General features: G+C 49.1%; 2 protein-coding genes across 2 annotated transcripts; both read left to right on the forward strand.

The window, feature by feature from the left end:
* The first annotated feature begins 2,111 nt into the window (after positions 1-2,111).
* Positions 2,112-3,940, forward strand: Nupr2 (nuclear protein 2, transcriptional regulator). The gene is made up of 2 exons (XM_048329810.1): positions 2,112-2,447; positions 3,725-3,940. Exon 1 carries the CDS (start codon positions 2,125-2,127, stop codon positions 2,440-2,442), a length of 318 nt encoding a protein of 105 aa, XP_048185767.1. The 5' UTR covers positions 2,112-2,124; the 3' UTR covers positions 2,443-2,447; positions 3,725-3,940.
* An 8,965-nt stretch (positions 3,941-12,905) lies between these two features.
* Chchd2 (coiled-coil-helix-coiled-coil-helix domain containing 2) lies at positions 12,906-17,666 on the forward strand. The gene is made up of 4 exons (XM_048329766.1): positions 12,906-13,062; positions 16,300-16,549; positions 16,636-16,792; positions 17,390-17,666. The coding sequence occupies exons 1-4, from the start codon at positions 13,013-13,015 to the stop codon at positions 17,398-17,400; spliced, it is 468 nt and encodes a 155-aa protein (XP_048185723.1). The 5' UTR covers positions 12,906-13,012; the 3' UTR covers positions 17,401-17,666.
* Positions 17,667-17,976: the final 310 nt, after the last annotated feature.

Consider the following 17,976-nt stretch of genomic DNA (forward strand, 5'->3'; position numbering starts at 1 on the left):
CCAGCCCAAGCCTCCACCTGCTGTGCTGGCTCATGCCTGAATGAGAAACAGTCTCCTTTTAAAGAACTATCATACTGAGATATACGGGAGTGAAATGACATCATGTGTGCAATTTGGTCTAAAACAATGAGTTGGAAGAAATAAGGAGGGTATGTAAAGCAAATGTCTCAGGATCTTGATAATTATTGAACCCTGGTGATGGGTTATGGGGACTAGTCTATTTTTGAGAATGCCTGGGTACTTTTATAATAACACATTTTAAAAGTGTTTTTTTTTTCTGAAAAGAAATCGGCTGGGAATATGGTCTAGTGGTAAAGCGCTTGTTCAGTATACATGAAGCCCCCTGGATTCCATTCCTCAGCACCACATATATAGAAAAAGCCAGAAGTGGCGCTGTGGCTCAAGGGGTAGAGTGCTAGCCTTGAGCAAAAAGAGGCCAGGGACAGTGTTCAGGCTCTGAGTCCAAGGCCCAGGACTGGCAAAAAAGAAAAGAAAAGCAATCATGTATAGGAAAACAGCACTGTGAATGTTAATTCTCTTTCCCAAGAGCATCATATAAACTATGTGGGTAGAAGTGAGAATCCCCTCACTCCCCTGGGATTCCATCACTTAAGGAATCACTGCAATCGGCTCTCTGAGCTCTGCTATGTAGGCCACACCCCACCAGGGATCTGGCTGAATGCAGGAAAAAAAAATCTCTAAGCATCAGGCTAATCATGGATAAAAATTGCAGCGGGATCCTTCGATAGTTGAGAAGTTAGTGTTTCTTTTTTCTTTTTTTAAAGGAAGTATTTCTTATGTATTGAGAGGAAAATCCCTGAGGGGTAACTCCAGTTTTCTGCTGGATGGAAATGATCTACGCTAGTCAAATGGAACCCAACCTAGGAGGCCTTCCCCATTCCCAGGCGGCTGCAGAGGCACTAATTAGGTAATTAGCGCTGGGAATGGAGGAGTGGAATGGAACTCAGCAACCAAGAGGCACAGCTGCCCCACTTTGCCCTGAGCCTGCTCTGAGCCCACACCGGCGGCCAGGCCCTGTGTCCACCGTGCACCGGGTTCACCGTGCACCCAGTTAACCAGCTTTGGCATCTTGGGTAAGGGGTTGGGACCAAAGGTAAAGCCAGGTGCTAGGTGGACCGGGCAGAGGCGCCTTTAGCCTGGGCGGATTTCCTTCGGGAAGCCGCACCTCCCTAGCTCCCTCCTAGTGAGTCCCAGCCTCAGCACACAGCCCGGCGCGGGGAGGAAGGGAGCCCTGTGGAGGAACGCGGCCCCGCCCTAGGCCCTTGCTGATGCGCACTGGGGAAACTGCCGATTATTATTACTATTACTGCTATTATTATCATTTTAGATAAGTCAAGAGAGCTAGTAGAGGTGATTTCTATGTTGATTTTGTGTGGTAGTACTGGAGAGTTGAACCCTGTTCATGCTACCACTTGAACCACATCCCCAGACCAGAGATCTATTACCCCGTCTGGATCACGGCACATTACAGACTCAAATTGCATTGTCATAAATATGTGTAATTACTACGACAATTAAAAACACACATTATGCCTTTTTTTTTTTTTTTGCCAGTCTTGAACTCAGGGCCTGGACCCTGTCCCTGTGATTCTTTTGCTCAAGGATATCTACCACTTGAGCCACAGTGCCACTTATAGCTTTTTCTGTGTATGTGGTACTGAGGAGTCGAACCCTTGGCTTCAGGCATGCTAGGCGAGCACTCTACCGCTAAGCCACATTCCAGGGCCTCTGGATACCTTAAAAGCATGTCCAATCATTTTACCCATCCTCCGCCGCTTTGTAGTTTAACGTTTTCGGGGCAAGTTCTGGCTCAGAGGCCTGGACTGGCCTACCGTCCCGCGACCCTGGCTCCAGCCCCGCGAGTGCCAGGATGGCAGGCGTGCAGCACCCCAGCCCGCTAGCATACACACAACGACCGTCCTCAGGTCCGCCGCGGACCTCACAATTCCAGGGATGGGCCCGGAGCCGGAGAGCGGGCCGCCCGGGCTCTGTGACGTCAAGGGACACGCCCCTTCGGGAGCCAATGGGGGGGGGGGCGCGGCGCGGGGCGGGGCCGGCCCTGCCAGCGAGCGCGCGCTCGCAGGCGGCGGGAGCCGCGGCGCAATGGACCGGGGCGCGCGTGCGGCGGCTCTGCGTGCCCAGGACCGGGCCCCGCCGCCGCCGCCGCCGCCGCCGCCGCCGCCGCCCGCGGGCTCCGAGGAAGAGATCGTCTACGAGTGCCTGGACTACATCTACCTGCGCGACTACCCGGCCTGCGGGGCCGGGCGCAGCAAGGGCCGCACGCGGCGTGAGCAGCAGCTGCGCACAAACCGGCCGGTGCCGGGCGGCCACGAGCGAAAGATCGCGCAGAAGCTGATGGATGGGCAGCGCCGGCGGCGCCAGCGCCAGCTGCAGCCCCGGCCGCGCTCCCGCCTCTCCTGAGCCCGGTACGTCAGCCGCGCCGGGCCCGCCGCCCTCCGGCTCCGCGCGCGGAACCCGCTCTGAGAACCCTGCGGTGGGTGACAGGCTGGGAGGCGGGCGGCCGCGGGCGCGCGCGCAGGGCGGGGCCGCGGGCACAGGCGCAATCCCTGGGAAGCCAGTGGCGGGAGGAACCAGAGTTCCTGGCCAGCCTGAGCTGCATAGTGAAAGCCCATCTCAAAACAGAGAAGTGTTGGGGCTGGGGATATGGCCTAGTGGCAAGAGTGCTTGCCTTGTATACATGAGGCCCTGGGTTCGATTCCCCAGCACCACGTATACAGAAAATGGCCAGAAGTGGCACTGTGACTCAAGTGGCAGAGTGCTAGCTAGCCTTGAGCAAGAAGAAGCCAGGGACAGTGCTCAGGCCCTGAGTCCAAGTCCCAGGACTGGCCAAAAAACAAACAAACAAAAAAAAACAGAGAAGTGTTGCTAATACTATACTCGCTGCAATAATAATAATGTTTTTATTTGTTTTTGTTTGCCAGTCCTGGGGCTTGGACTCAGGGTCTGAGCACTGTCCCTGGCTTCTTTTTGCTCAAGGCTAGCATTCTGCCACTTGAGCCACAGCACCACTTCTGGCCTTTTCTATATATGTGGCGCTGAGGAATCGAACCCAGGGCTTCATGTATGCAAGGCAAGCACACTACCACTAGGCAATATTCCCAGCCCATGCAATCAATAATAATAATAGTAATAATTGCAGCTGTTTTGTTGACATCTTGAATTTCAGAATGCTTCTAAATAAATACAAGTTTTACTCAAGTAGGTTTTCTATTTTGTTTCTTGCCGGTCCTGGGGCTTGAATTCAGGGCCTGGGTGCTGTTCCCAAGCCTCTTTGTGTGCAATGCCAGTTCTCTATCACTGAGCCACAGCACCACTTCTTCAAAGAGCTTTAAAAGGGCCAACAGTCAGGCAACAGTAGCTCAACACCTGTTATCTTAGAACTGGAGGCTGAGATCTGAGAATCAAGGTTCGAAGCTAGCCCAAGCAGGAAAGTCTATGAGACATCTATCTCCAATTAACCACCACCAAAAAGAAAGAAAAAAAAGCCAAAAGCAGAGCTGCGGCTCAAGTTCAAGTTGCGATGGGTGATAAGATATGGAAAAAAAATCAGCATCAAAAGTCATCGGGGAAATGTAAATTAAAATCACAATGATAATGAGCATCACAAATCTGAGAGTTTTATTTCCAGTGCTCATGCGGGGACTAAAAACATTAACTGATGTTTTTGTCTGATTTTCTGCAGGATACATGAAGGACCTGATAAAAAGTATTTTCACTGACTCCAACTGTAACTGTGCCACCATGTTGCCCAACAGAACTGTTCCACGTTGCTTAAGCTTACTGCTTCAGTCTTTTCTTTACTGATTGTTAAATAAGAAGTAAGTTACATCCCAAATGTGTATGCCTGTTTAGGGGTTTTAATTAAAAGAGAACAGCAAGAATGACATTTTAACTCTGAGGTTTGTTTTTTTTTAAGTTACTATGATAATTCATTTCCAGTCCACAAATAGCTGAGCTATCAAGTAGCTGGGCTATCAAAGAAGTGATCACAGCCAGGTTTAGTGGTGCAGCCTGTAATCCTAGGCCTTAGCCTGGCCTACCATAGCATGCTCCAGGCCATCCTGAGCTTCAAAAAGTAAGGGGTGGGAAGTGTGGCTTAGTGGTAGAGTGCTTGACTAGCATGTATGAAGCCCTTGGTTCCGTTCCTCAGTAATGCATACACAGAAAAAGCCGGAAGTAGGGCTGTGGCTCAAGTGATAGAGTGCTAGCCTAGAGCAGTAGAAGCTCAGGGATAGTGCCCAGGCCCTGGGTTCAAGCCCCAGGACTGGCAAAAGAAAAAAAAAAGTAGGTAGAGTGTTAGCCTTGAAAAGAAGCCAGGGACAGTGCTCAGGCCCTGAATCCAAGCTGCAGGACGGGCAAGAAAAATAAAAATGTTGGGTGCCCTGATGTTTGGTGTATTGATGTTAAGAATTGCTATGCGAAGGAGGAAGATGGCGCTGCCACAGTAGGGAGGCACCCCAACTCGCTCCAACTGAAAAGTGAGCTGGGAACTCCAGCACCCAACACCCCATCAAGAACCCAGCAAAACCAGCAGCCAGAAGCAGTGGAGAAATGCAGGAAACAAAAAGGAGCAAAAAAAGAAGAGCCTATAACCTGCACGGAGCCAGAGAATCTCCGGGGTACCCTCCCCCCACCAGCCAACCCAAGCCCGAACAGGGCCAGGCTGGGAAAGGGGAACCCGGCGATCGGCAGACAGACTGCCGAAAACCCACACCAGGAGCGCAGAGTCCAGACAGCAGGACTCCACGGACCCCAGGGAGAGCGTGGACCAAGACAGAAGGCGGCAACGGGGAAGTTCGGGACCGCATGGCCGGGATCGGACGTGAGCGGCAGAAAAACCAAGCGGTGCAGAAGGGGAGAGCTGAGGCCGCCACCACGACCTTTTGCAACACGCCAGCACTCCACCCCTGAAGGACCAACGGCGGCACGGGACACACACACAATCTAGGACCAGTTAGTTCCCCATTACCCCCTCCCCCAATGGGAGACCAGCTATCAGAGACCCAAACCCTACAAAGAAGCTAGAACGTCCTCCCTCCCCCTCCCCACCCCGAGGGAACAAAGAACCCCCAAATCAGGTGGCAAGATCCCAACAGGCTCTGGGAAGACACAGGAGTTAGCAAGGGAAGGGTGGAGCAACACCTAGGCAGCGGAGGAGCCTGAACCTGCCACACCGGTCCCGCCCCCTTCCCAACGGGCCGGGGACGGCAGGCATTCCAAGCCCCACCCGAGACGCCTGGGCCTCAAGACACTTGATCCCACTGGGGCCCACACATACCGCCCCCCACAGCGGACTCGCGGGACCCGGGGCTTGCTCTGGTAGGCGTAACCCGCACAGGTGAGCAGGGCCACAGCGGACCGGCCCGCTGTAGTGGGCACACGTCGCACAGGTGGGCGGGGCCCCCGGCGACAGCGCCCCCTCTGGTAGGCGCACCTGCACAGGAGGGCAGAGCTCCAGCGGTGGCACCCACTCAGTTTGGTGCATTTCGCACAAGTGGGTGGACAGCCCCTCAACAACACCAGCACCGGAGCGGTCAACACAGGAAGGCGAACCGCCTGAGAGGCGAGCTCTTCTGACCAATATAAAGAGTGGAAAAAAGAACCAAAGAAGAGAAAAGCCTCCAAGCCACGCTGAATCAGCGACCAGCAAACCCCCAACAGGGGCACGCTAGGGTCAGCACAACACAGCGGCAGGACACTGTTCCGCAGAGAAGGACACAGAATCTACCAGCCCACAAGTGCAGTGAGGGTGACCTCCTCAGCAACAACCAAGAAGGTCATGCTCACCCATTGGGCAGCAAGGTTCAACAGCCAAACCCAGAGCCAGGACACCAGGACACAAGGCTCCCACTGACGGACCAGCGGGAACCAGCACAAAGCCAAACCAGGGAAGCCACCCACAGATCTCCAGATGCGCAAATCACAAAGAAATATAACACAGTTCATCAAAGGGCAAGCCAACTCTCCAGCACCAAAAAGCAGCACGACTGAAGAGGAGATGGAGAATAAAAAATCAATTGAGGCCATGTTAGCAGAAATGATGGAAAGCTTCAGAAACGAAATCAGAAAACAATTCCAGGAGTTTAGAGTGGAAGTCTTGAAGGACATCCAGGAAGCCAAGAAAGAAATGGAAGCAAAAATGGATACAATGCAAACCTCCGTTAAAGAAGACCTTAACATCCTGAGAAGTGAAATGCATGAAAAAATAGATTTAAAATACAACTCTTTAAAGGAAGAAATTTCCATGATCAGAGCTGATCTGGCAACCATAAATAGCTGTCTGATATCCATAAACTCCGCAATTGAATCCACAGCAGAGGAAGAAATCCCAAACTCATTCTATGAAGCTAATATCATACTCATTCCCAAACCAGACAAAGACCCAACAAAAAAAGAGAACTACAGACCAATATCACTAATGAACACAGACACAAAGCTCCTCAATAAAATATTAGCTAACACGATCCAGAAACTGATCAAGAAAATTATACATCATGACCAAGTAGGTTTCATCCCACAGTCAAAAGGATGGTTCAACATCCGTAAATCAATGTAATTCACCACATAAACAGAACTAAAATCAAGAATCACATTGTTATCTCAAAAAGCCTTTGACAAAATACAACATCCATACTTATTAAAAACTCTGGAGAGAACAGGAATAGATGGAACATTCGTCAAAACAATAAAAGCCATATACAACAGACCAACTGCTAACATCGTATTAAGTGGGGAGAAACTCAAATCATTCCCCCTAAACTCAGGAATAAGACAAGGATGCCCACTCTCCCCACTTCTTTTCAACATAGTGCTGGAATCCCTAGCCATAGCAATAAGGCAAGAGGAGGACATCAAAGGGATCCACGTCGGCAAGGAAGAAATCAAGTTATCCCTATTCGCAGATGACATGATCTTATATCTGAAGGACCCAAAAAACTCAGTCCCCAAACTCCTACACCTAATAAACCATTTTGGCAAAGTAGCAGGATACAAAATCAATCCACAAAAGTCAGCAGCTTTTCTGTACACCAGGAATGTACAAACAGAAAAGGAAATTATGGAAACAATTCCATTTACAGTAGCCAAAAAAAGAATAAAAGTACCTAGGGATCAACCTAACCAAGGATGTGACGGACCTATTTAATGAGAACTATAAAAATCTAATAAGGGAAATCAAAGAAGACACAAGGAGATGGAAAGACCTCCCATGCTCATGGGTAGGCAGAATCAATATAGAGAAAATGGCCATATTGCCCAAGTTGTTATACAAAGTCAATGCAATCCCCATCAAAATCCCAGTTACATTCTTCACTGAAATAGAGAAAGCAATCCATAAATTCATATGGAACAGCAAAAGACCTAGAATAGCCAAAGCAATTCTAGGCAAAAAAAGCAGTGCAGGAGGTATCACAATACCAGACTTCAAGCTCTACTATAGGGCCATCATAACAAAAACAGCCTGGTATTGGTATAAAAACAGACCGGAAGACCAATGGATTAGAATTGAAGATCCAGAAATAAAACCGCACTCTTACAGTCAGCTGATATTGGACAAAGGAGCTAAAGACATACAATGGAATAAACAGAGCCTCTTCAACTACTGGTGCTGGGAGAACTGGGCAGCCATATGCAGAAAACTCAAAGTAGACCCAAGCCTATCACCATGCACCAAGATCAACTCAAAATGGATCAAGGACCTCAATATCAGACCTGAATCCGTGAAACTACTGAAGGATAGAGTAGGAAAGACGCTAGAACTTATAGGCACCGGAAGGAACTTCCTGAATACAGTCCCAGGGGCACGACAAATAGGGGAGAGACTCGACAAATGGGACTACTACAAATTAAAAGGTTTCTGCACAGCTAAGGACATAGCCACCAAAACAGAAAGACAGCCAACCATATGGAAAGGATCTTTACCAGCACAGCAACAGACAAAGGCCTAATATCTGTCATCTACAGAGAACTCAAAAGACTAAGCCCCTCCAAGCCCAATAAACCTATTAGGAAATGGGCAAAGGAGCTAAAGAGAGACTTCACAAGAGAAGAAATAAAAATGGCAAAGAAACATATGAGGAAATGTTTAACATCCCTGGTAGTAAAGGAAATGCAAATAAAAACAACCCTGAGATACCACCTCACCCCAGTTAGAATGGCCTATACTCTGAACTCAGGCAACAACAAATGCTGGAGGGGGTGCAGGGAAAGAGGAACCCTTCTCCATTGTTGGTGGGAGTGCAAATTAGTACAACCACTTTGGAGAACAGTATGGAGATTTCTCAAAAAGCTCAATATAGACCTACCCTATGACCCAGCCATACCACTCCTAGGCATCTATCCTGAACAGCAGGTCCCAAGATATGAAAAAGACATTTGTACTTCCATGTTTATCGCTGCACAATTCACAATAGCCAAAATATGGAAACAACCCAGATGCCCCTCCATAGATGAATGGATCCAAAAAGTATGATACCTATACACAATGGAATACTACATAGCGATTAGGAATGGTGAAATATTGTCATTCGCAGGGAAATGGTCAGATCTTGAACAAATAATGTTGAGCGAGACAAGCCTAGAACTCAGAAAACAAAGGGGCATGATCTCCCTGATATATGACTGTTAAGAAGGGGTGACGGAGAGACAGTAGAGACCAGGTCTGTGAAACCAAAAACTGCTTGTCAAATGGTATTTCCCACAGGATTGGGGCAGTGACCCAACATTATGTAACTAAAACCAAAGAACTACTCAACATATAAAGGTCAAAAATCGACCTCTCAGTGGAATACAATAGCTCAAAAGCTAAGTATGTACGTTCATATAAGACTACTGTCGACATATTGTCTAATATTGACATTACATTTAAAGCCCTAGGTGAATTTTCTTGGGCGTAGGCCACGCGGCTACTGTATATGTTCTTGGCACATTGTGTATTGTATATATGTCTACCTGACCTAGAGAAGGGAAAGAAAAACAGGGTGTAAGATATCACAAGAAATGTACACACTGCCCTACTATGTAACTGTACCCTTTTTGCACACACAAAAAAAAGAATTGCTTGGGGCTGGGGATATAGCCTAGTGGCAAGAGTGCCTGCCTCGGATACACGAGGCCCTAGTTTCGATTCCCCAGCACCACATATACAGAAAACAGCCAGAAGCGGCGCTGTGGCTCAAGTGCCAGAGTGCTAGCCTTGAGCGGGAAGAAGCCAGGGACAGTGCTCAGGCCCTGAGTCCAAGGCCCAGGACTGGCCAAAAAAAAAAAAAAAAAAAAGAATTGCTATGCCTTTTAGATGTAGCATTCCCTCTAGTGATTGTCTTTGTGTAGACTAATTTTGATTTGAGACTTACTTTTTTGGTTAAGAGTAGGGCCACCCCTGCCTGTTTTCATTTACTTGGAAGACTTTTTTCTTCTTCAACTTTTTAAGTAAACCAGTACTTGTTTCTGTCAAAAAACAAAACAAAACGTAAAAGGATGGGCTGGGAATGTGGCTTAGTGGTAGAGTGCTTGCCTAGCATGCATGAAGCCCTTGGTTCCATTCCTCAGTACCGCATACACAGAAAAAGCTGGAAGTAGAGCTGTGGCTCAAGTGGTAGAGTTCTCATCTTGAGCAAAAAGAAGTTCAGGGACAGTGCTCAGGCCCTGGGTTCAAACCCCAGGACTGGCCAAAAAAAAAAAAAAAAGTAAAAGAAGAAGGGGAAAAAAAGACACAAAACTGCTGAATCACACCTATAATCCTAGCTACTCAAAGGCTGAGAACCATGTTTTTTGTTTTTGCCAGTCCTGAGGTTTGGACTCAGGGCCTGAGGACTGCCCCTGGCTTCTTTATGCTCAAGGCTAACACCTTACCACGTGAGCCACAGCACCTCTTCTGGCTTTTCCTGTTTATGTGGTACTGAGGACTCGAACCTAGGGCTTCATGTATGTAAGGCAAGCACTACCACTAAGGCATATACCCAGCCCAAGAATCATGTTTTGAAGCCAGGTTGGGCAGGGCAGGAAAGTTATGAGACTCCAATTAATCTCCAATGAACTACCAGAAAAAAAAGTGGAGCTGTGACCCAGGAGGTAGAACACTAGCCTTGTGCGCAAAAGCTCAGGGACAACACTCGGGCTCTGAATTCCAGTCCAGGACCAGCACGTACATAAGCCATGAAGATGAATGAGGGAGACTAAAGATAGGAATTTTTACAAGATTTCTCACCCCAGTGTCAGAGTACATTGAAGGGTTTATTTCCATTATTGAGCAGTGCTAGAATATCTGTGCTTACTGATCTCACAACAATCCCTTTAGATGCTGCTGCTCCCATTTTAGACAAGGGATTCTAAGGCAAGAGAGAGCTCATAAACTTTACATCCCTCCCACCGCTAATTTAAGCAGTAGACCTGGTCAGGACCTTGGTACTTGGGTTCTTATGTAGCATGGTAATATTTCATGCTAAGTTTTACCCAGAATTTTCCTGTGAGGTAGGTAAACATATTACATATAAGCCATAGTATACAGTTTTGTTTTGTTCTTGCCATGGGGCTTGAACTCTGGTCCCGGGTGCTGTCCCTGAGCTCTTCAGCTCAAGGCTAGTGCCTTGAGCCACAGTGCCACTTCCAGTTTCCTGGTAGTTAATTGGAGATAAGAGTCTTAGGGACTTTCCTGCCCAGGCTGGCTTTGAACTGTGATCCTCAGATCTCAGCCTACTGAGTAGCTAGGATTACAGGTGTGAGCCACTGGTGCCCAGCTTACAACTTGTTTTTGAGCACGGAAAATTTTACAAACGCCTTACTTTCCTACAGCTAATTGCTACATGATGTGATTCTTTTCAAAGTTTCAAATCTTTCCAAGGTTTAAGGAGTGTTTTCAAGCCAGCAGGTGCTCCAGGGCACTTTTCCTCATGTTAGACCCACTCATCAACCTGACATTTAAGGCCAGGTTGAGTTCCAGTTATAAAACTGTACAGTAGGTGGCGTGCTAGCCTTCCTCTTCATCTGTACTCAGGCTTCTCTACCTAGCAGTCAGTGGGCCTTTAACCTGCAAAGGAGCACCAACCTTGATTTGAGTTCTGGTTTTGGTATTTCCCCACACTTGCATCCAGCGAACTTCTGAGTGGTAACTAGTTTCAAGCTTTATCAAAGTTGTTTACTTGCTTGTATTACTTTGTAAATTGTAAGGATCAACAACAAAAAAATAGTAGGTGGGGCTGGGGATATGGCCTAGTGGCAAGAGTGCTTGCCTCGTATACATGAGGCCCTGGGTTCAATTCCTCAGCACCACATATATAGAAAAGGCCAGAAGTGGTGCTGTGGCTCAAGTGGCAGAGTGCTAGCTTTGAGCAAAAAGAAGCCAGGGACAGGGCTCAGGCCCTGAGGTCAAGGCCCAGGACTGGCAAAAAAGAAAAGAGAGAGATCCATGTCCCTGAAGGGGAAGGGCTATTTGTGGGATAAAGAAGCAGAGTGGCCCAAGATATGGAGAAAGGTGGCTGGAAGTAAAAGATATCAGAAGTCTAACATCCAAAATCAAACTTCAGGGACACAAGAAACATTTGGGAACCAGTAGCACTGGTTTTGAGGTTGGAATTTTGACCCTCTTAATTGCAAGGTTATATTGCAGGCAAGTAGTACTTGCCTGTCACGCATGTGATCCTGTACTTGATGTCCAGCACTGAAACAGAGTTTTGGGAAAAATAGCTGTTTCATGTGGAAGCTTTCGCATTATCTACCCTTAGGTCCCACTTACAGGGGGACATAGGAAGATTCCTCTGGCATTAGGAAGAAATTTCTCATTGACAGCCAAGCTGAAACAGATATTCTACCTCTTTTTCATAAACCATCCTCAAGGTTCTCCCATGACCCCCCCTCAAGTTTTTCTGACAAGCCGTTCTGTTAACTGTGAACAGTTTCATGCCAGGCCTCACTAAAAGCACAGGCAGTGGGGTCTTTGCAATGGCTGCTGTTGATTCTGAGGTGCCTACCCTTCCTAAACACGTGGGCTTCCCCACTTCTTCCTGGTCAGGCCGCACCTACTGGTGATTTAGGTATTTGTCTCCCCTCTTTGACACAAACTCTGAAGGTAGAACCCTGATTTGCTTCAGAACATGGAAGCCATTTAGTAGGCATTTGTTGAATTACCCTTTCATGGTTATTAGCAAAAACTCTGGCATGAATTCTGTAACAGACAACTTTGTAACAATGCTCCTCGAGCCCAGCCGCCCCCACAGGCCCGCCCCTCGGCCCCGCCCCCGCCGCCCCCTCAGGCCCGCGCCCTGCCCGGCCGCCTCTCGAGTCCGGCCGCCCCCTCAGGCCCGCGCCCGGGCCCGCCGCCCCTAATAAATTGTGTAACAGTGAAATGGGGTAAAACTGTATAATATATTGTGGTACCAAGATGTAAGCCATTCTAGTTTGAATTTAAGTTTTTTTGTACTGGATACAGGCAAGAGATAAATACAAATAGTCTTAAACTTAGCCCTGATACTTTGCTTCTTGCGTCGTGTCAATTTTGTTTTACACAATTACTGTCTCAAATTTGAATATTCAAATAATTTAACGTTAGGAAAGTCGCCCAGAGTTCTCTAGCAATCAGGTCGGAGAAGTGACCCAGCCTTTCACCTCCACAGTAAGGCAAAGGTAAAGGAAGCCGCGGCGGCCCCGTTGTACCCGGAAGCAGGCCGCTAACGGAGTACACTTGACAGGACAGCGGACGACTTTTGTGAGGACACGGAAGCACTTCCGGCGTCTTACGGCGCCCCGGCTCCGAGCGCGTGACGTCACCGCGCACGGCGAGTCGTCGCAGTGACGTCCTGCTCTTCCAATGACCTTCAGGGCCCGGGAGACGTCGGCAAACTGAGACCTCTGTCTGGACGCTGATTGGTCACGTGCTAGAGCCAGCCCCGCCTACCGTCTTCCGCTCTCCTTCACAGAAGCCTCAGACCACTTCGCAGATCTCGTCGTTTCTAGACTTGCTTCTCCGTCTCGGTCCAGGATGCCGCGTGGAAGCCGCAGCCGCACCTCCCGCGTGGCCCCGCCGGCCAGGTGAGACCCTCCCGGGATTTGGAGCCGGGGCTCGGGCTCCCAAGTTCTGCCGGCCTTGTGACGCAGGAGACGGCGGCGGGGACGCAGAGGCCTAGGGTCTCCAGACGGGGCTGCGGGGCCGGTTGCGGGCCTGAGGGGGCGGCGGGGCCCGAGGGGCGGTGGGGCTGGGCGCAGGCCTGAAGAGGCGGCGGGGTCCTGGGGGTGGCGGGGCCCGAGGGGCCGTCCGGCGGGGCCGGGCGCGGGCCTGAGGTGGCGGCCGGGCTCGAGGACTAGTGGGGCTTGAGGGGTGGTGGGGCCGGGTGCGGGGACAGGAAAGGGCGGGCGCGGGCCTGAAGAGGCGGCCGGACTCGAGGCGCGGCGGGGCCGGGCGCGGGCCTGAGGGGGCGGTGGGGTCCTAGAGGCGGTGGGACGGGGGCGGGCCTGAGGGGGCGGCGGAGCCCGAGAGGCGACCGGGCTCGAGGACCGGCGGGGCTTGAGGGGTGGTGGGCTCGGGCGCGGGCCTGAGGGGGCGGTGGGGCCCGAAGGGCGGCGAAGTCGAGCGTGGGACCGTGGGGGCGGGCGGTGGGCTTGGCGCTGAAACGGTGGGGGCAGAGGGGGGGACGGGCGGTCGGGCGCAGGCTTGAGGGAGGCCGGCATGGAGGGGGGCGGAGTTTCGTGGGCCTCATTGGCCGAACGTAACGGCACTCCCTTCCGGAAAAAGTCCTGGACCCAGTGCGTTAGGTGCTTTTGGCCCAGACATTATCAGGACACCGGGAAAGCGACCTGGAACCGGGCCCGTGGTATACAGATTCGGATGTTGATTCTCCCCCCCCTCCCCTCGTGTGCTGGGAATGGAACCTAGGTCCTTAGTCTGTTGACTTTGGACTCCAAGCCTTGTTTTTTCCACAACCTTTTGGTTTGTGATGTCACTGGAGCTTGAATTTAGGGCTCTCAAACCTGGAGCTCCACCACTTGAGGGCACAATTCCACCACCAGCCTTGTGGGTTTTTTTTGTTTTTTTTTTAAGACAAGGTCTCACTATGTAACCCAAGCTGGCCTTGAGCTTGAGATTGTCCTGCGTCATTTTCCTAGTGTTGAGATTTCAGGCAAGCTCCACTACTCCCAGGCTTACAGTTCAGGCCAGTCACTTTCACTAAAATTAGATTTTCCAATCTGTTGAATGAAGTAAGCAGGGTTTGGGGGTTCATTTTGAACCTTAATTTCACTGTTGCCCAGGCTAAGGTGGTTCCAGACTATTGCACTGAAGTGATCCTTTTCTATCAGTCTCTTGAGTGACTGAGGCTGCAGGTAGTTCACCACCCACTATCCTTCACGGCATGCTAGGGAGAGCGCTACCAGGCCAGGTGCAGAGACTTGCTTGAATAATAAAAGTCTTGATGTCTTTCAATGTAACACTGTAGACGTTTCATCCTTTACACATAATATATGATGTTTTTATCTGATGATAGTATACAAGCTCCATGAAGGCAGAGATTTTTGTTGGATTATAGTCCCAGCCTACAATAGTTTTGTACTTTTTTTTTGTGGGTCCTGGGGATTGAACTGAGGACCTGGGCACTGTCCCTGGTCCTCTTTGTGTTCAAGGATAGTGCTCTACCACTTGAGCACTAGCACCACTTCCAGCTTTTTCTGAGTAGTTTTTTTTTTTTTTTTTTTTTTTTTTGCCAGTCCTGGGCCTTGGACTCAGGGCCTGAGCACTGTCCCTGGCTTCTTCCCGCTCAAGGCTAGCACTCTGCCACTTGAGCCACAGCGCCGCTTCTGGCCGTTTTCTGTATATGTGGTGCTGGGGAATCGAACCTAGGGCCTCGTGTATCCGAGGCAGGCACTCTTGCCGCTAGGCTATATCCCCAGCCCTCTGAGTAGTTTTTTGAAGATGAGGGTCTCAGACTCTCTTGCCAGGGCTGGCTTTGAACTGTGATCTTCACATTCCAGCCTCCTGAGTAGCTAGGGATACAGGCATGAGCCACTTAGCTGTTCGTGTGTGTTGGTTTTTAATAACATATTGGAGTAACTGTCCTTTAACACTGTAGGTTATGTGGAAATTATTGCAGAAGATAGGAAAAGGGGGTTATTACATAGCTATTACAACCTTAATATAAAAGATTGAAGAGGTAAAATGGTGTAAGTTAATGGAATTAGTCCCCATTAAAGTTTTCGTGTGTGTAATATGTATAGTGTACCTAATTTAAAATGAAAATCTTGCACGTTGTCCCTGAGCTTTTTTTTTTTTTTCTTTGTTGGTGCTGAGGCTTGAACTCAGCCTGATCGGTGTCCCTGATCCTCTTTGTTCCCAAGGCTAGTCTTTTTTTGTTTTTTTTTTTTTTGGCCAGTCCTGGGCCTTGGACTCAGGGCCTGAGCACTGTCCCTGGCTTCTTCCCGCTCAAGGCTAGCACTCTGCCACCTGAGCCACAGCGCCCCCTCTGGCCGTTTTCCATATATGTGGTGCTGGGGAATCAAACCGAGAGCTTCTTGTGTAGGAGGCAAGCACTCTTGCCACTAGGCCATATTCCCAGCCCCCTCAAGGCTAGTCTTTTACCATTTGAGTACCCCTTCAATTTTCTGGTGATTAATTGGAGATGACTCACACAGACTTTCCTGCCAGGGCTGACTTTGAACTGTGATCCTCACATCTCAGCCTCCTGAGTAGCTAGGATTGCAAGCATGAGCTACCAGCACCCAGCTTTCACCTGAAGTTTTAATTTTTACATTCAAGTTATTTGTCAGTTGTGGGCTGGGGATATAGCCTAGTGGCAAGAGTGCCTGCCTCGGATACACGAGGCCCTAGGTTCGATTCCCCAGCACCACATATAGAAAACACATACAGAAAACGGCCAGAAGCGGCGCTGTGGCTCAAGTGGCAGAGTGCTAGCCTTGAGCGGGAAGAAGCCAGGGACAGTGCTCAGGCCCTGAGTCCAAGGCCCAAGACTGGCAAAAAAAAAAAAAAAAAAAACCAAGTTATTTGTCAGTTGTGGGGCTTGGACTCCCAAGGCCTGGGAGCTGTCCCTGAGCTTTTTTGCTTAAGGCCAGCACTCAACCACATTGAGCCATAGCCCCACTTACGGTTTTCTGATTGTTTGTTGGAGATAGGCTCTCACAGCCTTTCCTGCCTGGGCTGGCTTTGAACCTCAATTCTCGGATTACAGGATGGGCCACCAGCACCTGGGTTTGTTGTTCTTTTCCCATGACTAAAACCCGTTGGGAAAAAAAACTTGATTCTTTTGCTTTTTTCTTTCACAGCCGTGCCACTCAGATGAGAGCTGCACCCAGGCCAGCTCCTGCAGCTCAGCCGCCAATGGCAGCCCCAGCATCTGCTGTGGGTTCTCCTGCAGCTGCGCCCCGACAGCCAGGGCTGATGGCTCAGATGGCTTCCACAGCTGCTGGTGTGGCTGTGGGCTCTGCCGTTGGGCACACCCTGGGCCATGCAATCACTGGGGGCTTTGGTGGAGCTGGTAATGCTGAGCCTGCCAGGCCAGACATCACTTACCAGGTAGGGTTAGGGGCTGCCATTCCTTTCTGATCTGGGTGTAAATAGGATTTCCTTTTATGATAGACCCAACTATTTTGCCTTTGCAGGAACCCCAGGGAGCCCAGCTGGGACAGCAGCAGCAGCAGCTTAGTGGCCCATGTTCCTATGAGATAAAACAGTTTTTGGAGTGTGCCCAGAACCAAGGTGACTTTAAGCTCTGCGAGGGCTTCAATGAGGTGCTGAAGCAATGCAGAATTGCAAATGGTAGGTGATACATACATTTATTCTGTTCATAGTGGTAGTTCTGAACTCTGTGGGAACTGAATCTACATCTTCCTTGAACAAGATAAATCTGTGTGCCGGATCTTACTCAAAAAGGCCAGTTTTTTTTGCCAGTTCTGGGGCTTGAACTCAGGGCCTGAGCACTGTCCATGGCTTCCTTTTGCTCAAGGTTAGCACTCTGCCACTTGAGCCACAATGCCACTTTTCCACCTTTTGCTGTTTACTTGGTTACTGAGGAATTGAACCCAGGGCTTTATGCATGCTAGGCAAGCATTCTACCACTAAGCCATATCCCCAGCCCTGGTGGCTCACTTTTAATCCTAGCTACTCGGGCTAAGATCTGAGGATCCCAGTTCAAAGCCAGCATGGGCAGGAAAAAGAAAAAAAGGGAGATCAGTGTCTGTGTTTATGAGAAGCTTTTGTTGACATTTCTTCAGGACTCTGTCCCTCCCGTGTCAAGTGTAGGATTTGAAGTTTCTGTGGTTGAAATAAGCTTTCAGTAGCTTGCAAAGGAAAATTATAGTCATGGATGTCTCATTTTTCTGCCACTGGTATGCTAACTTACTTTTCTGTTTGCAGGACTGGCTTAACCATCAAGTTCAAGTTGAAGAAATAGAAAATCACCTCTGATGACCAAGTTGATTGAACATGGAAATGTAATTGCTAGTGATACTATAGAGTGTAAAACTAAGTTAATTTCTTGTTATTAATCTCTTCCTTGCTTCACAGTGGCCATGGAAGAGGGTGTTGTGACTTTTTAATAGAGGTTCACTGAGATGGTGGTATAGAATTGGAGCTGACAGGTCTACAGCTGTTCTGATGTTATTTTGAGTTAGAATAAAGTGATTTCTTCCAAGGTGTGGTGTGTGGTGGTATATTTAATGTACGGTCAAAAATTAAATATGCATGCTGAATATAATGTAATTCTCAAAATAACCGTTGTCTTGGTGTGTCTTTCACTTCATCTATAGTTTCTGGACATTAAATTAGCATCTACCAAGCCAATCTGATGGCTCTCTGAGGTAGTATTTTAAACGTGTAGGCTGCTTCAAGCAGAGTTCATAGCATGAGCAGTAGCTGCTAACTATGATTTGTAGGAGGGGACATGGGTAACTGGTGGAACACTTTGCTAGCATTTTTCAGGCCCTGGATTTGATTACCAGTAC

The sequence above is a fragment of the Perognathus longimembris genome, chromosome 1, assembly GCF_023159225.1.
Source record: "Perognathus longimembris pacificus isolate PPM17 chromosome 1, ASM2315922v1, whole genome shotgun sequence".
Taxonomy (NCBI): domain Eukaryota; kingdom Metazoa; phylum Chordata; class Mammalia; order Rodentia; family Heteromyidae; genus Perognathus; species Perognathus longimembris.

Coding starts and splice junctions, on each gene's coding strand:
- Nupr2 (XM_048329810.1), top strand. CDS start 2,125: ATGGACCGGGGCGCGCGTGCGGCGGCTCTGCGTGCCCAGGACCGGGCC.
- Chchd2 (XM_048329766.1), top strand. CDS start 13,013: ATGCCGCGTGGAAGCCGCAGCCGCACCTCCCGCGTGGCCCCGCCGGCC. Junction 13,063..16,299: donor CGCGTGGCCCCGCCGGCCAG/GTGAGACCCTCC, acceptor TTTCTTTCACAG/CCGTGCCACTCAGATGAGAG. Junction 16,550..16,635: donor GGCCAGACATCACTTACCAG/GTAGGGTTAGGG, acceptor TTGCCTTTGCAG/GAACCCCAGGGAGCCCAGCT.